This window comes from Neurospora hispaniola (genome assembly GCF_033458365.1).
Source record: "Neurospora hispaniola strain FGSC 10403 chromosome Unknown B0T23scaffold_3, whole genome shotgun sequence".
Lineage (NCBI taxonomy): Eukaryota > Fungi > Ascomycota > Sordariomycetes > Sordariales > Sordariaceae > Neurospora > Neurospora hispaniola.
Window position 1 is genome coordinate 2,242,350 of NW_026944408.1, and position 22,510 is coordinate 2,264,859.

At 52.1% G+C, this 22,510-nt stretch overlaps 5 protein-coding genes and 1 non-coding gene across 6 annotated transcripts; 3 read left to right on the forward strand and 3 right to left on the reverse strand.

Moving 5' to 3' along the window:
- Window positions 1–705: 705 nt before the first annotated feature.
- On the forward strand, window positions 706–1,251 carry B0T23DRAFT_419337 (uncharacterized protein; the record flags this gene model as incomplete). Its single annotated transcript, XM_062839699.1, has 1 exon — window positions 706–1,251. The coding sequence occupies one exon, from the start codon at window positions 706–708 to the stop codon at window positions 1,249–1,251; it is 546 nt and encodes a 181-aa protein (XP_062694073.1).
- Window positions 1,252–5,459: 4,208 nt separating this feature from the next.
- B0T23DRAFT_427630 (uncharacterized protein) lies at window positions 5,460–5,771 on the forward strand (the record flags this gene model as incomplete). Its single annotated transcript, XM_062840078.1, has 2 exons — window positions 5,460–5,474; window positions 5,577–5,771. The coding sequence occupies 2 exons, from the start codon at window positions 5,460–5,462 to the stop codon at window positions 5,769–5,771; spliced, it is 210 nt and encodes a 69-aa protein (XP_062694074.1).
- Window positions 5,772–11,467: 5,696 nt separating this feature from the next.
- On the reverse strand, window positions 11,468–13,346 carry B0T23DRAFT_114130 (uncharacterized protein). Its single transcript, XM_062831915.1, has 2 exons — window positions 13,195–13,346; window positions 11,468–13,090 (listed from the first exon to the last, which is right to left on the reverse strand). Exons 1-2 carry the CDS (start codon window positions 13,253–13,255, stop codon window positions 11,871–11,873), a joined length of 1,281 nt encoding a protein of 426 aa, XP_062694075.1. The 5' UTR covers window positions 13,256–13,346; the 3' UTR covers window positions 11,468–11,870.
- An 807-nt stretch (window positions 13,347–14,153) lies between these two features.
- B0T23DRAFT_114138 (uncharacterized protein) lies at window positions 14,154–15,485 on the forward strand. Its single transcript, XM_062831916.1, has one exon. It carries the CDS (start codon window positions 14,294–14,296, stop codon window positions 15,392–15,394), a length of 1,101 nt encoding a protein of 366 aa, XP_062694076.1. The 5' UTR covers window positions 14,154–14,293; the 3' UTR covers window positions 15,395–15,485.
- Window positions 15,486–15,955: 470 nt separating this feature from the next.
- On the reverse strand, window positions 15,956–16,059 carry B0T23DRAFT_t153. Its single transcript has one exon. It is a non-coding gene; the product is annotated as a tRNA-Met (tRNA).
- A 56-nt stretch (window positions 16,060–16,115) lies between these two features.
- On the reverse strand, window positions 16,116–18,972 carry B0T23DRAFT_377127 (CoA-transferase family III domain-containing protein). Its single transcript, XM_062837010.1, has 2 exons — window positions 18,150–18,972; window positions 16,116–18,065 (listed from the first exon to the last, which is right to left on the reverse strand). The coding sequence occupies exons 1-2, from the start codon at window positions 18,580–18,582 to the stop codon at window positions 16,513–16,515; spliced, it is 1,986 nt and encodes a 661-aa protein (XP_062694077.1). The 5' UTR covers window positions 18,583–18,972; the 3' UTR covers window positions 16,116–16,512.
- Window positions 18,973–22,510: the final 3,538 nt, after the last annotated feature.

Below are 22,510 nucleotides of genomic sequence, written 5' to 3' on the forward strand. Positions count from 1 at the left end.
GTCTGGCACAGCGACCGCTTGGAGCTTGCTTAGAATGCGGAAAACGAAGTCGGCTCGGTAATTTCAATGGCCGACGAGATTTTGAAAAAAGGTTGCGAAGGCCGTGATGGATAGGTAGAGTGTGCGTATATCCGGTGAAAATGAGCCCATTCAGCATCAAAGTCGGGTCTAAGATATGTCGAGTGCGGGGATACTGGTGACAATGCGGCGCGTATTATGTAGGTGTGCAAGGTGTGCAGATGTGGCTCGGCGGCAAGCAGAGGTTCCGGTTTCTGTGTGACGGGTAGATGCTTGAAGGAGGGCGGATCGTTGTCCGGCACCGGTTGCGAGATGTGTGTGCTCGTTCAACAGTTTCAGTCGTCCTCGGCGGTTTCAACGCCACTTGTAGTAGTGTAGATTGTAGCAAAGTAGCGGTATCGAGGCCGTCATGATGCGGACACAACACCGACGCCGCGGCAGCAGAAATGGCGGAACAGATGGCTGCAATAGAGCCCGGAGGTGAAATCCACGCAGATGCAGCAGTGAGGTGCAGCAGGTATGCGAGCACGGAATGAGCCACCGATCACGCGTGCACGCCGATTGGGGGGAGGGTGTCCTGGACTCGCAGGGACTAGCCAGAGGCCAGCCTGAGGTTTGGCGGGCCAGTCACAAGATGATTTCCTTCCATGCTGTGCCAGCGTGCCAGGGTCCGCAGCACCAAACAGCATGTCTGTCGACAACGGCGATCTCCGCTGCAAGATGGACGATGGGATGGGGAGTGCTGGAGAAACCACCAAGAACGACCCAAAAGCCCACGTTGTGGAATGGAAGCCGAAGAAGAGGAGCACGATGACGACGGCGAAGGCGCTTGGGAGCGATATGATGCGACGGCGATGCGATGCGAGCAAGCTGGCTGGCTGGCCGGCACTGGCCCAGCGGAAGGGGGGAACAACGGTAGAACGGGCGGAAAGGAGGCCAAGGAAACATCAGGCAACTCACCGAGTTTACTCGATTTGGCGCGACCGTCTCACGGTAACCCAGTCTCCCACAAAGACAACAGAGCGGGAGGTTTCGTTCGGATCCAATCCTGAGGGCGCACTCGACGACTTTTGTGTGCGATGCGGCCGCGAAGCGTGTCGGCGGACAGACACGCACGCAACTGAATACAAGGAAGGCGACGACAGGAAGTCGATAAGTACTCGGGGGGGAGGGCGAGCTGAGAAAGCTGAGCAAGTTGTTGAGGACTCGAGGTGCCCAACGGGAACACGCTAAGGTACTTGTAAGGTAGGGAGGGCCTCGGTGGCAGGACAAGGGCGGGGACCTTGCTGGAGATCGGGGTAGGTTGTGAAGAGACGGGAGGTGGGATGGAGGGCGGAGAAAAGGCGGATGACGGGAGCGAGCACAGAGGACAGGAATGCCTCGCTTGGAGTGAGATGGATGTGTAAGAGTCCGATTCCGCTCTGTCTGCACAAACTCTCGCGATGTCGCGTGTTTGAATGGTGGTGGTGCTGCTGCTGTCCGGCGCAACCACAAAACCACGAAGGGGGGAGGGAAGAGAAGAAAAAGAAGGGTCTTCCTGATGGTCGGTTCGCCGGGGGGGTGCGGATGGAGGCTAGCTAAATCAAAATACCTAGCTACGATGGGCAGGCTGCGAAGTGGAATCTGCGAGTCCACTGCACCCTTCACACAGTCAGGGCACCCCGGTTCCCTAGGTAGCAGCAAGAGGGCAGCAGCCGTCGGTCCAGTCCAGTGCTTCGATAGGCAAGTGGGTTTTGGGTGGTGACTGGGCAGATATGTGAGATTGGCGGACGACGCTACCTCTACCTACCTCTAGGTACCTCGAGAGGTACCTGCCTACCTTGCCTCTACCTGTAGCGGCACGACCGCCGCCTGCGCTTTGCGAGTATCTCTCTGTTTGCGGCCCGCCTCATTTTCAGACGGGAAACCTCCACGCGTTCCGCTTTCAACGCATTGGGATCGCTGCTAGGAAGCCTCACTTGTGATTACTATGTCTTGGGGATGCCATTGCGTCCTCGTAGTTCTATAGTACAGTTTTGGTTGGTTTCCTGGGTTGTGTCGTCCTCTGCAGCGGGGCATGTTGGCACGCTACAGGAGTAGGGAAGACCGATACACCACCGTTACTAGCTTGGGAGCGGGGCTGCCCTCTAACAAGATATTGGGTACCTCTAGGTACCCTAAGGTGTAAGTATGTAGGTAAGTAGCGACGAAACTGGGAAACCCGAACCAGGCTGTGGGTTCAACTGCCCGTTGCTACCCCAGGCAATTTCAGGCAATGCGATTTCCCAAGCCGTGGACCATCATGATGTTTCCCCTGTGTTCGTCTCTTCGTGTTCGCACGGTCGTCCTCCTCGCTACTACACACACACGTCTCCACTGTCTCGGGGTTTGTTGTAGGTAAGAGGCCGCGAACCGATGAGGTGACTCGGTCGATGATCTTCAGCCGTGGTGGTTAGGCTGCGTGGATGGTTCACTTCAGGTGGTTTGTCATTGCCGAACTTCACGACATCCTGTATCAGAGTCCTTTTGTTCGAACTGAAAAGACCCGGGGACGGACCTTGGAACGGACTCTGTTCAACTTGGACTTGGAATGCTAGAGGCACGAGCTCGAAGCCTCCTCTGTCTCATCGGGGAAGACGCGGGCAGATATACATGCCTATAGCCTATCTGGACCCCCTCTCTACCTACCCGTCGACAGTACCTACCTCCACATTACATCTCATCCTCTGATGATGATGCTTTGCTCTGCGTCTCTCGCAGATAGTGCTGACTTGACCGCTTTCCTCCGACATGTCATCGTCGTACCTGTACAGCGTCAGTAAATTCGGACTCCAAAGACCAAAGGTAGCAATTCTGCAATAGAACTCAGTGGAGTTTGCTGTCATACAACGCCAAAGTGTGTCTATCTCTCGGCTTCCTTGGCCATGGCTTGCCTTGGTTTCAGTCGCGTTGAAGCAGCCGCTCACGCAGTCCGGGCCAAAAGCAGACCTGGGATAACCCAATGATGGCTTCGAGATCAGAGATGCAGTGCATTTGCAGGAAACAATGCAAGTCTCAGTTCACCTACCCAAAAAGCGCAGTAGAACCTGTTTTGAATTCTGATAGGGACAACAGCGATCGGACCAAGCAAAAAAAGGCCATGCCTCAACTCGCGAGGTGTATCCTCTTGTGAAGAGCCGCTTTCACTCCCACATATGTGTTCTCTTTCTAGACCGACAGTTCAGACATCAATAGTGCCCCCTTTAAACGCCCAAGTCGCTGAAATGGGCTTCGACACGGTTCTCTTGTGCTATCAGGGTAAAGCAGTGTAGTGTCAAAGTAGCACGATTTCGGTTATGCGGGGTGACTTTGGCTCCGAGTCCGTCGTTTAAGTAGTTGGGTTCCCAGAGACCAATCACAGTGACAAAACACTGTGCGGGGCCGAGGAGCCAGAAGCTCCAGTAAGTCGGGTGTTTTGCAAAAGCCCCAGAAAGCAGCACGACGACTTGGGTTGTTGACCATCTGGCAGACTGGCGTGGCAGATCAGCTGCATTCTCCTGATCCCGACAGAGATAGGCTGGCATTCCAACTGCTCTTTCTGTATACTACTTCATGGTTCGTTGTTCTGCAACTTTTGGTCAAGGCTCGGCTCACGGTTTCAATCCATCATCCGAGAACATTCCCAAGTCTTTTCGAAGCAACGAGTTGCGCCGGGTCGCTGTCCCGTGTGTGTACGTCGGGAGCAGTCCAGCCCCTCCTGCTGACTTTGAACCAGTGTAACACTTCGGTAGGAAAGTTTTTCGTTCCGCCCCTTGCCCAAGCCGAGAGCGCCGCGGTGGTCAACCATTGGAAGGATGTTTTATGCTTTGACATCAAGTGGTTATCTGCCCCAAATTTAAGATTGCGGTGGCCTTATCGCGGCGTAGCATGGCGACAGGGTGATAGGCTGGGCCTGCCATTCGAGGTAGGTCATTGTCCCCTCCCCCCGTATGATCGGAGATGGGAATCTTCCAACTTGGCGTCGTCCTGGCAAATCCCGAGGAAAACTCTGCTGACTGCGTAGCTCCCACTTTCCGACAAGTTCTACATAGCATTGAAAAGGACCATGAAACATCCCTTGCTTGGGACTTCCACAGCTAGCTGCCTTTGTCTTAACGAGAATTGTATACGAATGTATCCCTGGAGGGAATTCAACCCAGAGCAGGTCCTCAGGACAAGAGCCAAGGCCTCAGGGTTCTGGGGACTTGGTCCAGGGTGAAAGGAGCTTTTTTTCAGTGATCCATGTCTGCCGGGGTGACCTGGGCAAGAATCACATCGGTGCACGACCTGTCAATGCCCCTCCCAACAGATGGTAGCGAGCCCATACGCATCATGTAGCAACAGGGCCTAACAATGTGTGGGGAAACCGAGAACCACCGATTTTTTTTTTTTTTTTTTTTTCGAAGAAAGGGGAGATGACCGGCAAACAATCTCCCAGGGGAGAGCAAATGGGAATCAAGTTCGACGGACTTTGAATCAACCCCTCTCACATGCCAGGCGGGTAGACGAACGTGGCTTGAACTCAGGCTGGCCTGGTTGGCTATCCTGTACACTACAGCCTCAGGACACTAACGCCACAGGAAGATCAATGTCCAGTCAACCAATACCGTTATCTGACACTTTGGAGACCCAGCAGTTTGTTTTCTCCGCTTGGGTGTGTTGAATCCTTCGTCGGGCATAACTACCTTGAGAGGGCTGAACAGACTAACGGCAAGCCGGCATTCTTCACAGCCGCCATGCCATTAGCTTAAAGCACCAGGAACAAATTTCGCTAGTTACCTCTCTGTTTGGTAGTGAACGTGAATCCTATTGCGGATAGGGTTTCGGTTGAAGCTCAGGTCCCCTCGTGCTTCTCTGGCGTACGTGGTGGAGTTCTCGGGAAGTCCTCTCCAGGTTTGGGTCGGGCCATGTTACCACTCGGTAGCGGCTAGTACAACTGATATCTGACCCCGGGTAGCTTATCCAGGCAACTAGTGTTGTCATTGGTGGTCTTTTACACTAGTGGGCAACAGTGACGAGAAAATACAATTTCCGAGGTCGGCCCATTGGAGGTTGGACCGGGTTCATTGTCGTACATTGCACATATTTTGACTTTTTTCTTCCTGCTCAGCCTTGCAGTCTTGTCGCTGGGGAACATGCGTATGATCTGATCTACTTTCCATTTTGGTCTCATCGTTGTTTGACTAAATTTCATCCGCCAAGTACCTCTACTCTCGCCTGTATCTGAAGCCCAGATGGCCCGTGCGAGCTCAGAATGGTCATCGTCGCAGCACTGAGCGCATGGACCAAATCAAGATCCAAAAGGCCTGATGTCCTGGAGCGGGGAAGTGAATCAGATCTTGTGGTCAGCACGTTTCGACTTTAGACCTGTTGTATACCTAGTCTATATCTCAGGATCCGATCAAGGGCGCCGAAAACAATTCGACTGTGTGTCACTCATCACAATGCCTGGAACGCAGGTATTGCACTGGTCGTCGTTGTGGATAAATGCATGCGACTATAACCCCCATTCTTACCCTACCTACCTATCGCTTCTGCACCACCTACATAAATTATCACAGAAGCGCCAAAGTGCCGGCGCTGCTACCTCGCCGTTGCAGCATGCGAGAGAAGCCTCTGCACTCACCGCCTCCCGCTTTTGCTACTTCTGTATCCCTGGTATAGACAAGAGTGTAGAAAAATATCAACTTGCGCTCAAGTCCCTTGTCCCCGCCCGCTATACCTCGGGGTTCGACAAGGCCCCCCCTCGTTCATAGATGCTATCTCGCCGTTGGACGGAACGAATGGTGAATGCGCCTTGGACAAAGGTAGGCGCGCGATATGGTTACATCTCGTTCTTGACCGTGGTCAAATCTCGGCTTCCATTGGTCACCATTCCCGCCTCATCTCAAACCCATGGCTCCGCGTGGGTGATGAAGGCGCAAGCAAATGGACAAGATCGGCCATGGTGTTTGCTGGATCATGCCGAACCCACTGAAACCTTGGAGGGATTCCAGAACCGGGGTCAGATTTTCCTTTCTTCGCTTCGTCTCTGACAACAGTCTGTTCGGGATCGGATCCTGGACTTGAGTGTCATTCATCAACAGCCAAACTGCTGCTCCCTTGGCATGTTAGACATGCTGAGACGCCCATGTGGTCAAATGATTTTCCAATGACAACCCCGCGCCATTCTTAGCTGCCCGGTGCCGATGATCTCTTGTAGCAAGAAGCTTCGTCTACATGCCAGACTTGCATCGGCTCCGACGGCAGTACCTACGGCACTAAGTGTACGGCAACAGCACGTACGGCCCACAAGCAGCCCTCTTCAAGCGTCGTCAAGGCGAATGGGCTTCTCCAATGGAAGCTGGTGATTTTATCACGGTCTGGCTCTACCCAACAGCAGGGCCCTGACAATCTCCTAGCTTTTGCAACCTTGTCAATCTCAGAGAGCGCCATGCTCTTCAGATCAATTAACGGCTCAGGTCGAAAGAGTGGATCTTTGGGAGTTCTTGGGAAGCATTCAACCTCTCGGAGTAAGACCACAATGACGTACATACGGCACTTATCCCTTCAAAATCCACTGGTGCACTTGGGTCGTAACAGTGAAGTACCCTAGCCGTCGTAGTAGTGGCAGTATCTCGATGTGTGTTTGTTTTTTCTTCTTCTTTTTGTTTGTTGTTGTTTCCTTCCAATTCCTCCAATCTTCCATCAAGAGAGAATCGCCCATTTTCCGGCAGATCCTCCGAGGCCTATCATACATGGCTGGCGCGGCTGGGAAGCCGGGAACTCCCAGGCCATAAAAACGTCTGCGAGGGCGCCAAGGGCGGCTGATTCCTCAAGTCATGATGGGGATTGCGCAACAAGCAAGGATTCCCAGCACATGGGGCTCCAGAGTCATTCAATGTCCTCCTCCGTCCTCCGTTTTGTTCTCGCTCGCGACTGAATGGACACTGGACATTCGCTGGACTGATCAATGGAGACTCCTCATCTGATTCGATTCGGATTTTGCTCTTTCCTCCTCGTCAGTCGCCCTGGAAAATCAAGACGAACGAACGGTATCACGCGCCCGAGCAAAAGCACCCCACTTTTTTGGGTAGATGCACCTTGACGGCCGGCATGGACTTTTTTCAACACCCATCCGAAAGCACCCTTCCCTTGCTTCATTTTCTGTTACCCCGTGGGAAAATTCTCTTCCTTCGTTCGCTCGGCGGATCTGGACGGACAGCCTCCCCTTTGTTGATTTTGCTTGTTTTCCCTCTCTCTGCCCCCGCTTTCCTCTCCTCCCTGCGCCCCAGCCCCCAAACTCACGCACACGGCTGGAGTCTCAGTGGCTTATGATACGCCAATTCGAACCTGCTCACCGCTCAAATCGCTAGATGTATGCCATAGACATGGTGAAAGAGGGTGGTGGGAATGTCCCCTCCCGAATGCGCATCATCCCATGTGTGAGGGTGTAAAGAGCTTGAAGCAGGACAGAGGATGGCGGTTGGTGAGTATGGGTGCCAGCATCTGGATGTTCTGCGAAGTGTGTGCAGGAAGACAATGCAAGTGGGTTTCTTTTCCCTGTTGCTTTGTGGGTGAGGCCTTTCTTGCATTGAGCTAGCACCCTTTTGGTTAATGCAACTTGAGGGTGCACGAACCACCCGGTGTATGTAGCGTGCTCCGGGGTCATGGGAGAGGCTTAAACTTTGTCCCGTCTTCTTTCTTTCCGGTCCTGTCGTCCAATATTCCATTCCCTCTTGTTTTTCTGGGAGTTGTCTGACATGCCCAGTTTCCGTGAAGCGTAGGGTTCATGTTGGAAATTGTCAGGCTTACAGTTGAACGATGCCGACAGAGCCTGGAGTATTGCGACACGAATGGATACTATACTAGGCTCTACGTGGGATCTATAGACCCTCGCCCGCCTCGTTAGCGATCATTTGGTTCAAGTTTCAACAGCGCTATCAAGATCTGCCGGACAAGGCTGTTCCTTGATACATGAACGCAACGACCTCTTTGGCTCGCATACACATGGCCATATGTCTCGGACGATAGGGTTCTAGAGGATGGTAGTTGAGGCTCTATAGCCTTCTCGTCGTCGCCGCGGGACAAAGACAACAGAGTGCCAAGAATCCGTCACAAACAACGCATATCACACAATACGCCCATAATGGACAGCCTTTCCCTGGATTCCACTCCCATAACGTACGATTACCGGGAGTAGCTGGCACCATGCCATGATCTTCTTTGTCAAGACAACACATGCCTACATCGACCGTTGACATGGGACCGCAGGCTGAAGTGAGGTATGTAAGGCAAGGTAAGGGTGCTCACCCTAAACCGAAGATGACGCTGTCTCGCTTCTTCCCGCACCCTTTCCGCCATTGATATTGCCAAGGGACAAAGACTACGTTTCACAATGGAGAAGATCTCGCCGGTATCACGGAAAGCAACCATGAATAGGAAAATACCGGCTTGCCGAAGTCGGATCCCTTTCGGTTTGACATGGGATGTGGGACGACGGCAAGGCAACACTCACGTCGGCACTGTACGACAAAGTGAAGAAAGAGTTATGCGGAGCGTAGATACAGGCTTACACTTACACACAACTCACCTTCCCATATGACACTTCATTCTAAATTACGCACACGAGGCTGTACTGTTGCAATACCCAACTGGTGAGATGACCGCCTTGTGTTGGTTGTGTACCTAACTTCAAGTCTGGAAGTAACGATATTCTGAACGAGAAATTCAAACTCCGTCGTCCTATTCTGCTTCGTCTTTGACAGTCGTCATCATCATCATCCGAACTTACCGGGTACTCCAACAACAATATATATCTTTCACCCGCGTGTCCGAAGGAGTCTCAAAGAAGCACAAGGAGACTTGCGGCGCAAAGTTGGCAGATCAAACATCTTGAAATACATGCTAATCCCAGTCAGATTTACAAAGCTTCTTCTGACATCACCGACATATGCGGGGCAACGGCCTGATGATGAACTGAGTATGGTCTCATCTCATTGCATCTCGTCTCATCTCATTCTGCTAACTGTTGTGGTTTGGTTTTCGGTCTTATGCCACTGGCTTGATGTGTCCCCGGTCGGATGGCTTGACCTTGAAGCTTCACACAGAGGGGTATCCCAGGTAGGTGTACGACGGAAACTTATGCACCGACTAAATTGCATGTCGTGAGTTGTGTCACAGCTTGTTTCTGATGACTCTGTTGTGGGGTTCTAAAATCCTGCAGGTAGGTATGTTCTTGCTTGTGTGTCTACTTTTATTCTCTGCGGGCTTCTACGTCTAATTCGTAGGTGGACGTGGGCTCTTACCGACACCTGAAACCGGAAACTTTCTGGAAAAGTTAACGAATTTTACTCTGCGAGGATTACATCAGATAACTTTGCTGCGTTACTCGTTAGTGTATGCAATCTTAACCTAGCCAAGTACAGACTTCATCGAAAGCTGTGCCTTACAACCCTTGATACCATATACTTATCTCCTCAATTCACAACTTAGGCTGCGCTTGATCTGGTACGGTCCTCGTACAAAGGGCCATGTGCGATGTTTGTAATACTCGGAAAAGCGGCCACTTCGTCAAGTATCCATGTCCAGAGAGAAGTTGGAACTCGCTTTGGGAATATCGAACTGAGTTTAGTTGGGTTGAGTTGAGTCGAGCTAGTTGAGTGAACTGAGCTTTTCCAAGCGCTATACGAAGACCGTACGAGATCAAACGCAGCCTTAGGTGTAAATGAAAAAGATTAACCGTTTCCAGGTCATTTGTTATTCACGAGTGTCTAAGACAAGCCGCGCGGCCCATGGTCTTGAAGTTGTTTCATTCGAGTTGTACATGAGGGTTTGGTCAGACCAGGTTTGAACTTTGAAGCCTCGCGAAGCGGATGGTTGCCGCTTCCAGTTCCAGATCTGGAGAAGATTCAAAGCTGCGAAGACATGAGACTTATTCAGATTATTCTTGGTTGCAAGTGAGCGGAGGATCTAGGAAGGGCTTGGACCTAAAGTGGACTGGAAGATTGAAGGCTTTGAAAGTCGCAGGACTGAGGATCCAGAGCTACTCACAACAGGACATTGAAGCCCTTTGCAATTTCTCATACTTGAACTTGAATTCATCTTTCGGGTCGCTTCAACCGTGCAGGATGCTCATCAACCCATTTGGCTCATATCTAAGAATCAAAAATATAGAGGCCATGACGTCGAACACGGTTCTCCCCTTCGTTGCCTTCCTCCCCTCAATCACTTCAACGTCCCCGCATATTCATACCACATATCCCATGGTCTCCATCACACAGATTCAGAAAGCTTTCCAGGTACATGTATGTCCTCCCAATATTTGCCCCATCAGGCCAGCTGATTACGAATGGAGGCAAACCGGCCAAGGTATCAAAGATCTTCATCGAGGGTCCTGGGTGCCCGACCCGAAGATAGCCTCGAGAGTAGAAGTCGGTAAATTGGTCTTGGAATATTAAACAACGATATGGTCAGTGCTTGATTGAACAAGATGGGTAGATGGGAAAATGAGAGGCGAGGAAGTAGAAGTAAAAGCGGGGGTGTGATTGGAGATGTAGGAGACATGAGTATAACCTCATATCAGACGGGTGGAAATGTTGGGATATGTGATTGCGGACCAGACCGTGTGATGATAGGTGTAAGTAGACGTGGTGGGCCTATATAGCAATCATTGGGAATTCACCGTGATGTGGGAAATGTTCACTCGGCTTATACCAGGAAATGGTTTTAGCGTTCAATCTCCCCTAGGGGTACGATTTCTTTTGGTACACGCCGTATGAGGTTTCGGATCAAGTGCCTAAATGTGGTTCCGAGAAGTATCCATTGCAATGCACCCAACAAGGCTTTCTCTTTGCTCTTTAGGAAGGTCGTGGCGGCATGGATACCTTTACCGTATCGAGATAGTAAGGTGAGATAAGTCGAGGCTTGGGTTTTTTTTTTTTTTTTTTTTTTTTTTTTTTTTTTTTTTTTTTTTTTTTTGGCGGGAAAGGTTGCATCTGTTATCAATCTTTATTGCGAATACATGATGGGTAGTGTAGAACAGGATGGGATCTACACTATATGTGCATAGTGTGGTTTAATCTCAGTCCCCTTTGAAAGATTGTAGTGGCAGACCTTGAGAGAAAATAATTTGAAAACAAGCTCGTTCTTCCTTTTACGGAAGTCGTATCGCATACGCTAAAACTGCCATGAAGTCTTTCAGTGTACTTGGCGGCTAGAAAAACTTGTCGGCATGATATGAACCAGTGACCTTCTCTTTTGACAACGTATCCGGACGAGAATAAATCTACTATGAAGGCTTTGATATGGCCAATACACCATATACCTTACCATGGTGTGACAAAGGCCTAGCTTTCGATCTTGATCAGCATCGAGTTCGAACTGAATCAGTTTCTCCCGTATCTCAAGACTTTGACAGATGACCTGTGAAGATCAGGTCACAGTGTACCTGCTCATGAACAGGAACTGCATGGCGGTTGGACGTACGAGCTGATCAAATAACCGAAACATGGCCTGGCAAATATCTCCATACGAGCGGAGAACTTTACCGTCGAGCACAGAGCTCATGGGCTAAAGGCACGCCAACCATACGCAATCATTCCTCGGTTGTTTGAGCTGTTGAAACGCAACTAAGAATGCCCAGGCGTCCGCACAAGAGCGCATGTTGTCCTCAGAACATTAAGAGTAGAGAACCTAGATCATGAAGCCATAAAAGTGGAAGTCTAGTGCTAACAAGTTACTCCATACAATCCAATACCAACATATGTCAAGCAAGTAAACCCCATGTGCTTTATGTGCATTTTGTTCCCTCTCTATAAAAGGCAATTGAGGGAGCGCAAGAAGTGAAAAAGAATGAACAGATCATTAAGTTTTTTTTAGGCCCGTACAAGCTTGTCAGGCTCCTGTTCCAAAACAAGCTTCATCTTATGAAGGAAGGCCTGGGCCCTCTTCTCTTCCGACTTGGGTACCTGAAGGCTGAAGACGTTGGGTCCAGAAGTGGTCAAACCGGGGGCGGCGGACTTGCTCTGAACAGAAGCAGCAACGCGCTTGGAGGGAGCGGCGAGAATATCGATGATATCAGCCTTGCGAGCTGCGCGCTGAGGGGCCACGAAGGAGCCGAATGTGGGAGTATAAGAGCCGCGAGATTCCTTGCGAGTGACCTTGTCAAGACCGAGAACCTGGTTGAAGAGCTCATCGGCAGTAGGCTGGTAGTTTGCGGGAAGGGGTAGCTTCTGGTTGGCGATCTCGGTGGCACGGGCAATGAAGGTTGAGAGAGGGAGGAAGACGCCGATGGTCTTGTGAAGCTTATTCTGAACATCGATGGCGGCGGACAGAGAAATAGGCGCGGTGACAACAGCTACGGGAGGAGGAGCGGGAGCATCCAGCTTCTTGGACTGAGCCTTCTCGGTAGTGGCCTTGACAGCCTCGGTGCTCTTGGCAACCTTGATGTTGCTAAGGTCGAGGTGCGACTGCTTCTCGAACCTCTCGGAGACGGTGGACGGCGTCTGGGCGTCAATCTTACCAAGGTAGGCAAGAACGTCACCCTTGAGCAGACGGCCGCCGGGGCCGGTTGGGGTGATATCCTGAACGGCAGCGGCGTCAATGCCGTTGACCTTGAGTAGATGGGCGACGGAAGGATAGTGGGGGTATTGCCTCCTCGGAGGCTTGGGAGCCGACTTGGACGAAGCCTTCTGAGGAGCGGATTCGGGGACGGCAACGTTAGACTGGTCCGCGGTGGTCGGTGGGGGAGGTGCCGAGGGTGCTGACTCGGCTGGCTTGGACTGTGGGGCCGCGTCGGCTGGGATCTCGAGAGAGCTAATGTCATCTCCTTCCTCCGCAATAACAGCTATCCGGGCGCCGACAGCAACACCCTTGGCGCCATCGTTCTGCATGATCTTGACCATGACACCGTCATCCTGCGCCTCAACGTCCATAGTGGCCTTGTCGGTCTCGATTTCCAACAACACGTCACCGGCAGAGAACTTGTCGCCCTCCTTCACCCTCCAGGTCGCGATATTGCCCTCCGTCATTGTCGGCGACAGAGCGGGCATGGTAAAGTTTTGAGCGGCGAGAGCGGCGGCAGAGGTCCGGAAACCTGTTTACATGACATGTTTCTCCAAGTCAGTAAGTGATGACCTCCAAGACACCTATAGTATGCATCATGTTGACGGGCAGGTGACGGGAGGCGAGAGAACCGACCTCTGACGGAGCGCCCTGCCATTCTGGCAGAGATGCGACAAGCTGCTGTTAGCGAAGCCATGGCGGACGAGTATGTGGTGTTGTCGCAACGAAGACGTGGAATGCGTGGTCAACGTGGATTTCGCGATAGGGCTGTGGTGGTTTCCAACAAGGAAATCGAGAATGGGGTTCGTGGTTGCTGCTTGCTGGGGATCTCCAATTGAGCCTTATGCTTGACGTATGTCGAACGAGTCAGGTTCAATGCTAAATTCCACCGCGAGGTCGACGGGATGGGCAGCGGGCAGTGGATCTTTTTGTCTTCTTGTCAAGAAGTCTGGCTGCGGACCCGGCGGCGACGGAAAACGGACGGGAACCAACCCAGAAAAAGCTGTCGCCAGCTTGTGGATGCTGGTGAGGGTCGATGAGCGACATGTTGGGGAAACGACCGTGGGAAGCTTGGGCCACCCTCCAAATCCTCCGATGAACCCCCGCCGCGCCCCATGTCCCCAAACCTCTTTGGGCAACCATTTTTTTTTTTTTAAATTTTTTTTTTTTTATATTTTCTTTTTTTATTTATGGGCGACGTCTTCACCATCACTGGCGTGCAGCACCCGAGCAGCTGTCTCTGCGCAAGACGCGCGCTACACTCAAAACTGGAGCCAAATTTCAATGGAAGTTGCCCGGGGTTGTCATCATCCTCGCGCTACTGTAGTGTAGAGTCAGCAAGGGTTGGGACATCCATGTTCTCCCCGGTCAGCCCGTCTTCGGCCTCCAAATTCTCCCCTGCAGCCAAGAACCGGTCCCCACCAGCGGAGCTCCATTGCGGACCGAGTTCCTGAGGGGAATCCGCTAAAATATTCAAGACCTGGAAGCGGGGCCGGGTCCGAAGATAACCTGACGAACGGTTTTGTAGTGTACAAGCCCCGAAACGCAACGAAACGGCAGCAGGTGGCCGGGCCGCACCGTGATCCAGTTTCCCTCCCCTCCCCGCCGTCAACTGACAAGGACCCGGACCGGAGCCGCTCGCCCTCAATCCACATAAACCCCGTTGCCGATCTCCGTCCCCCGGCAGCTACCCCGGCGCCGTACAGAACTACCGCCCGTCATCCAACACAACACCATGGCTTCCATTTCTAGTAGGCTCAGCAGCCAATTCGTCCTGCTTGCACACCGGACGGCGCCATGTGCCAGGACTGCATCTCAAGCTTCGGGAACGCATTTCGTCCTGGTCTTCGGCTCTGGCTCCGGCTCCGGCTTCCGCACCGCCCAATCGGCACGCTTCTTTGCCTCCAAGGCTAAGAAGGCAGCGAAGAAGCCGACCTCGTCATCCACCGTCATCACTACCGTAACCGCTCCTCCCACTGTGGTCCCCGCCTCATATGCCGAACAGCTAGCGAAGAAGGGCCGGACCCTCCTCTACGAGGCTCACTCGCACGCCTGGTTCCGCTTCGCCAGCTTCACCACCGGCAGCTTCTGCATCGCCTACTCGCTCTACAACTACTGGAGCGTCCACCTCAACCCTCCGGCGGACCTGTCCACCTGGGTCCCCTATGCCTACGGCGTCATCTGCGCCATGACCATTGGCATGGGCGGCTACTTCTTCATGGGCTTGCGGCGCATCATCCGGCACATCGAGGCCGTGCCGGCCTTCCAGGTGGTCTCCCAGATCACCGACGGCGCAGCCTCGGCCTCCACCAAAAAGTCCAAGGGATGGGCTGAGCTCCTCACCAGCAAGCCCAAGGCCGTTCCCGTCACCACCCCTACCCCGATTTACCTCGAGGTCGCCTACAGCCGCGCCATCCCCTTCTTGCCCAACAAGAAGGAGTATTACCACCCTTCCGAGGTCGAGATGCCCTTCCGCATGCAGCTGCTGTGCGAGAAGCTGAACACCCTTAGCGCGCAGAAAAACGTGGGCAAGAACCTCCCTACCACCAAGACCGGACAGATCATTGCGGCGAGCAAGCAGAAGGCTGCTAGGGAGAAGGAGCGCAAGGAAAGGATGCAGCATCTGCTTACCCTGCCGTTCAGGGACGCGGCGAAAGTGTTTCGCGGGGCGTATGATGGCCTCAGGAGGTCGTTCTACCGTGAGGGCTTTGCCAAGGTCTATTTGAGGGGCGTGGAGTATAAGTTGGATATGACTTCTGGATGGGCGCTGGATGATGGAAGGGCTATTGATCGGTTGGTCCATGTCAAGCCGAGTGCGAATATTAGCGCGTATTGAGCGGGCGTGCTTGGAAAGGTGCGCCGGGAGGGAAAGGAGTTGCGGTTAGGTATACCCCCCTGACTCGTAGGACACGATATCGTTCTGTATAGACTACTGTAGCATCAACCTATGTATAATGACGCGCGGATGATATGGAATCAAATAGACGAAGGAATGGAAAGTTGACTTCTAAGGATCAATCAATACCTTGGGAGTGTGTCCAAAGCTGCTGACTCCAAGGCTTTAACGAAGGTAGGTAGCATGTCTCGATTCGCTTGCCCCTTCAAGTATTTGTTCACAGAGCCCCGATGAAAGTGTTCTCGAGCTGGGGAATATATGATTGGCAAACCACTAGCCAAGATTTGTACTCAAAAAACATATCTCCTAACACTGTACCCAAATTAATGGGTGTCGAGTTGTTTTTCCACCTTTGTAGGCTGGAAGTTACCCATGCAGAAAGTAAACATAGAAGAGAAAAAGAAGAGGAACCGAATAAAACAAAGAAACAAATGAAAATAGGATGTCAAAGCTCAAGCAATTTAAATCGTTTTACAGCATGTAAAAACAAAGCAAAAAACATGGGACCTGGGAGGCTCGAACTCCCGACCTCAGGATTACTCTGACGTTAAGCCAGATCATACAGGGTATGAGACCTGCGCGCTAGCCAACTGCGCCAAGGTCCCTTGTTATAGTATTTTGTTTTCACAAATTCCTATAGCATGGATTGGAGATTATGGCTGCTTGGCGGACAGAATCTCGCTCATAGCATTAACAACATCCGTTTCCGAAGTGAAGAACATTACCTAGGTAGCGATAACTTGACATATAAACCCATTTCAAGTGTCCCTCTTCCACCACACTGACGGAACCGAATGTCTGCCTCTTTTTCATGAAAAATGGTAGACTTCTTCTAGCTGACCTTGCCTACTGATTTGTTGGCTTGAAATACTATAAACAGTCATGATAGAAAGCAACGCTCAGCCGCCAAGGATTTTGGAAACGCACACAATCGATCCTCCACCATCCTCTCTCCCGTCAGGATGTCCTTCGACGACTCCAAATACACCCCCCCTCCTCCCTCCTCTCAAAATTGCGCTTCATTTTGCAGACTCAGAACCACCCCTCACACGCTCCTCCTAGGCCGTGGCGAGAACAGTGTTCATTGTCGCAATCCTGTTACGACGCTGCGGGACTGAGTTCATGCTTCCACTTCCGGCCTGTTGTTGATGCTGTTCCTCTCTCGGCGCAGGTGTAACACTGGTGTTGGTGAAGACGGCATTATCTTCAGCCAAATCCACCTCACCATCCATGATCAAATCAGTCTCCCAGCCCTCCCAGCCAGGCCTGTCAAACCCATTCGGCCTTGAGGCACGCACATGCTGAATTAGCAGTCCTTCCACCTCGATCGCCTCCTTCGGCCAGCGAATATCCTTGCCATTGAAGCCCTTGCTCTTCGCCTTCAGCATCAAATCCGGCCCAAACAGATGCGGGTACGCGCGCTGCATAGCCTTGAGCGCCTCTCCACTGACCTTGTCGACAGAGTCATAATGTCGCAACTTGAAGAACGGGCCCGCGAACACCGTTCTCAGACGCTCCTGCTCCTGAAGCGGAAGCATTCCCAGCTTGAGCAAGAATATGTCATACTGGCAGAGACTGGTCCGACACATCCACGACCCGCCCTTAGTCTCGCGCTGGTACAGGCCTGCCATGGCGGCCACGCAACCCAACGCGCCAGTGCCGTAGTCTGACATGGGCATGGGCGGCACGCTGGGCTCGTTTTCTAGTCCCATGAACTGGCCCTGAGCCCACGCGACGCCCGTGACGCAATCAGCGATCTGCTGCCAGCCGCGACGACCGGCCCATTCGGCTCCGGGTACACCTGTTCCGCCGAAGCAATCTTCGGCTACGTAGACGAAGCCGTGGTTCCCGCGCTGCTGGGCTAGTTTGGCCAGCGATTGAGGGTCGCAGCCAAATTTGGCGAGGGCGCCGGGCCGGTATCCGTCGATGAGAACGTCGGCTTCGGCGAGTAGGTTCTGAAATGTTTTGAGATCACTCTGGTTGCGAAGATCAAGATGGGTAGTGTGCTTCCCGGTGTTGACGTCGACTTGGAAGAAGGGCACATCAGGAAGTTTGGGGCCGGTCACCTTGAGCACTTGAGCCCCGTGGGCGGCAAGTGAGCGGCCAATGGTCGGACCGGCTATGACGCGGCACATCTCGATGACTTTGATGCCACGCAAAGCGTACTGAGAGACATTTGCGGGCATCTTCGGCCAGAGATGGCTTTGGAAATTCGTCTCCGTGGGTGTGTGTGGCGGAGTTTCCGGTACCGTCGTTTGCTGTACCTTGATGGCCTTGACTGTGAAAGGAGGCAATGCCGATATGACCTTTCCGTGAGTGGTTTCCAGGAAATTTTCCCACTTAAGGGCCTCCACACCAGCTTGTCCGTGCTTGCTATTCATATCCTCCAGTTCCGCGACAGTAAATCTCTTCACGGCGGCTTCAATTGTGTCAATACACTTTTGATAGTCGGTCAATCGGGGATTAAAAGGCGGAAGGCCGATCATGCGGAGTTGAGTAGTAGCGTCGAGTGAGCCATGGATATGGTAGTATCTGCCATCCTCCTTGGTCTCGTAGAGATTCGCGGAAAGTCGACGATACTGTATGGACTGAGCCTGGTTGAAGTCGGTGTCTGTAGTCCAAGTCAGTGAGATGCGTTCTTAATCCTCTGTAGGAACAACTGGCTACATGGGAGTCGTAAGTGAAGATGCCTTACCTGGAATCAACCCCTTCGGAGTCTGACCCTTGCGCTTGCCGTCAATGGTAGCAAGGTAAGCCGACATTAGGAAGCAGGCTGCCTTGTCGAGATCCACTTTGATCGATCGTGAGTTCTTTCCATGACGAAGGTCGCCAATGGCAGCAGCAGCACATGCCTCAAGGGCCTTGATGGATGCTATGGCATCTTGTTCTCGGCAAGGGCTCGGGAAGTACACTTGATCCCCATGGTTGGAAGGAACGAACGTAACGTTGCCGGAATAGGAGCCAAACTCTTTGGGGATTTGACCTTTGCATTGCTTCAAAAGCTCGTCAAAAGCCTCTGATGCGCCAGTGGCGACAGAATAAGGTCGGGTAGCCGAGCTGTCCATGCTGTTGGATGCTGAGTGACCACCGGTGCTCAGAGTATCGGGTTGGGTGGATGAGACACGCATACTAGATATGTGCAAATTACAGTTGAGGAGTTTCGTGGTAAAGGAGAGAGAAGAGGGAAGAGTTCGGGAATTCCTGCAGCCATCAGTTTCTTTTATAACACACCTGCCGTGCAAAACTTCAAGGTTTCCCAAGTAAATGGCCAGTGTTCACTTTGCGCTCTCGCTTTCCAAGGTCGCTTCAAAGGTTACCGAGGAGCACTGTTCACTGACCAGTCCCTATGATCGTACAATGTCGAGGTATCATCCTTCGGACCAAAGGCAGGCGGGGGAATAATGAGTGAAGGGACCTATTCCCGCTCCACTCTTCGAGATATGGTTTGAATCCGGTTGGTCGACGAAGGAAGCGGACTGGTTCAGAGAAGAAGTGGCAACAGAAAAATATGAGAGGGAAATGTGATCTTTGTGTTAGTCTGATATTACCCCGAGCTCCTAAAACACATTTTACCCACCATGACCTCATCAAGGTTGCTTCCACGTCTCTTCAAATGCTATGATCTTCTGGTTCATGTCATATCAAACAGACCTAAGGGAACCAAGTGCTAGGTGAAACAGCAAAGGGGCGCGGTCAGACGCTGTTCATCCGACTAACGATCCCAACTTATTCCATAGATATATCTACCTAGCTACCTCGCGAAGCCCGCGAGGCTAGTGAGGCATCCAAACCTTTGAAAAAAAAACATCATGACTTGCAAATTTGGACTAGTATGCGTCGACAAAGATTCTGCACGAGACCTGGATATTCTGTTTTAAGGACATAATGTCCCGGCAGTTCCATCGGGACCTGGCAGGACATGACTGCCAATGGGGGGTAACTCGGCCGTCTCTAAGAGGTTGAACAGCATACTGGCCCTCGGCTCTTCGGAACGCCGTCACGAGGTAAAGAAGGGCCACGCTACTACGCTGCACTCGACCGGGGGCCAGTTTCTGGGGGCAAGGGAGCGGCAGAGGCTGTTATCTTTTTGGATCTCTTGGGCCGGTCACACCAAATAAACCCCATCTTAAGATGAACGTGCGGCGAGTGTGCTGCACTCCGCACCCATCTACCCGCACATTGGGTGCTTGAGACCGTTCCTAGACGTGGGGGATCCGTGTGTGATGTCGAGTGTTGTCCTGTAGGGAGTAACCGAGGAGTTACCTGGTCTCTTGCATGCACGTTCACCGCATGTTGAACAGTTGAAGTCTGGGGGCGACCCGTGGTAACTTGGACAAACCACAAGCTGCTTGGAATAATGTCATTTCCAAAGGGTTTAGATGCAGGTGTGGGAGCTCAACAGCCATGTAATGACGGCTCTCAGCACGTAGTGGAAAGTTCTTGCCCTTCTTCTGATGATCTCTGGGAGACTGAACAAGGTAAATCCGGTTACACCTGGCGTAGCAGTTGCGCTTTGATATCCAGAAGGCAGAAAGAGCCGCTTCAAGACAAGCCTCTAGTGTGTTCACCCGGCAAGCTTTGGAGTTGGGGGCTTGGAACGCTTTGCCGGAGCTGGGCCGTGTCACATTCCGTGTTTCCAGACTCCAAGGGGCGACCCGCAAGGACCGGGTGTTGCATCGCAAATGAAGAATAGCAAAACCTGGGCGAACTAGTGGCCTCGGAAAGTTGAGAGCATGGAACTAGGCTCAAAGACCCTGTCAACCAGCCCTCGAAATCCGCATTCAACCTGAAACTATTCTCATGCCTGTCGATCCGAACGTGAAGAAGAATCCGAAGCCATAGTAAAAACGACTGATCGACTTTTTCTTCGCTTTACGCTGCGAAGTGATCGGATTCAGATGCCTTCTATTCGCCTTGTCCAGGTGTGACTTGAGGTGATGAGTGAGACGCGCGTATCGGCGGACTAGTTTTGCATGATTTAAGCAGTACGTATAGAGAGGCCGGGGAGGCTTTGGAAGTGATTTGCCAGCTTCCTTCCTTTCCACCGGTCATGCTCCGATGCGATCCATGTCCAAAAGCATGAAGTGGGTGATAGGAAACTACCAATGTGCATTCATGATTCACGCGTCATTTCAAGAGAGAGAGAGAGAGATGATCTCGACTTGAAGAAGCTCGGAAGGGGTTGGAGTTTTGGGCTTATCAGGACTTGTTGACGAGTTATTGCCGAAGCAAGCCAGCAGCACCAAGTGGTATTCCGACAAAAGTCCAGAAATAGGAACCTCATGTGTTGGATCATCAAGCTGGACTTGATCAGGAGGTTTCCGAGTTGTGGTTGTAATGTAATCGTTAACGGCACGTCCAAGATATTGGCGGGGAAACTGTTAAGGTCAGCACTCACCATAATCCCTCGACATGCTCATCACTTACACCACCACGCATCCACAATACCACATCTTTTGCCGGGGCGGGATGAGAAGTTGAAAATCAGCTCTTGCTTGCCTTGTGGACATGTGATCAACGTCCGCTGTTGATGATTGGACTGATGTTGGATGTGTTGAAGAACTCGAGGACACCCATGATGTTGTGACTCCAAGATGGCATGTCAGATGATGCCCCGGGTAAAGGCCCGGACGGAAGGGCCCGGCGGAAACACCTAGCCCAGGGGCAAGTCTAGGTGCATTATCCGACGAAGTACAGGACCCTTTCCGTCATCCATAGAGCAGAGACAGCACTTGGCCGGCGGATCTTCTCTCCACTCTCAGAGAAACCTCACCTGGCTCTAGAGACCCACTTTCTGTCTTCCATTTCTCAGTCTCATTCCCGTCAGATTTTCAACCTCGAGACTTCAAACTTCAACTTCAACCCAACAAAAGTTTTTGGTTGTCTACATATTCTTTACGTCAACACACAACCACCCTTCAAGTTGGGTACTTTGCGCTTCCTTGACGGATCCTACCTCTCGATTCCAAGACTCGAACAGAAGAAACGGGTCCAGCCGACGTAATGTATCACGCTGCACAAACTTGCAGTTGCAAGGCGCCAGTGCCGCAACCTTGGGCAAACATGAAAACACCTTCCTATGGACTTGGAAACTGAGCATGGTCGCGGACTCTTCTTAGACGGGACAGCCGGCCTGGTCGAGCTGAGAACACACAGAATTGAGGCAACCAGATATGGGATATTCCTTGCAGCCCTGGTCGTATCAATCCCCGGCTGTGTTCCCGAAGCTGACCTCTGCCTTCGAAAACAGGCGAGACAGGATTCCCGAGGCCCTTGGGAGCAGTGCTGATTCCGACACGGGCACCGTATGCCACTCACAAAGGTGAGCATGATGGAAGCATCATGTCCGTGGCGCTGATGGCATTGGCCGTCTCTCAATGGACGTCACAGGCAAGCCTCTCCGTCGTCAGGCTCAGGGCCTTCAGTGCCATTATTTCCCCGTGATCCAATACCAAGGCTTTCGCTTGGCGCCTCGCCGTCAAGCACACAGACATGCGGTGACGGTGGCCGGGGACCAAGGACATGTTCGGTCTATCTGTTGTACAACTTGCTGTACGTATGTACAGAAGGCACTACAACGTCGGTACAGCCGTCATCAACCTGGAGGTATTTGAGTGCCCTGCACGGCGTCCTGGACCATGGTTTCTCGACACAAGAAATATACGGTGCACAGAAGCAGCAGGTTATTTTGGTACGGCCCGGCCACTAGCAGAGCTATTGCTCTGTCGACTTGGAGTCTCGACATCTGGACGCTTCCCGTACTTAATTGCAATATCGGCAAGGTAGTGCTGCAGCTGCCACGCTAGTCGTCCATCCGACTGTACCTGTTGTGGCGGTACCTTCTCCTCCATGCGTGCAAGTCCGAAATCATGCCTAACTGAGCCAGCCTTCTCGTCACTGTCTAAAACTACCTAACAAAGACCTATGCGAGCACTTATTTGGGTTTGGGTATCCTTGGGCGCAAAGCGACAGAACCGCTCGAGTGCTAGGTACATCGACAAACCACAGATCGATCATCCATTTTACGACATACGAACCATTGACAGACAGTACGAG

Coding starts and splice junctions, on each gene's coding strand:
- B0T23DRAFT_114130 (XM_062831915.1), bottom strand. CDS start 13,255: ATGGCTTCGCTAACAGCAGCTTGTCGCATCTCTGCCAGAATGGCAGGG. Junction 13,091..13,194: donor GGCAGGGCGCTCCGTCAGAG/GTCGGTTCTCTC, acceptor TCATGTAAACAG/GTTTCCGGACCTCTGCCGCC.
- B0T23DRAFT_114138 (XM_062831916.1), top strand. CDS start 14,294: ATGGCTTCCATTTCTAGTAGGCTCAGCAGCCAATTCGTCCTGCTTGCA.
- B0T23DRAFT_377127 (XM_062837010.1), bottom strand. CDS start 18,582: ATGCGTGTCTCATCCACCCAACCCGATACTCTGAGCACCGGTGGTCAC. Junction 18,066..18,149: donor TCCGAAGGGGTTGATTCCAG/GTAAGGCATCTT, acceptor CTTGGACTACAG/ACACCGACTTCAACCAGGCT.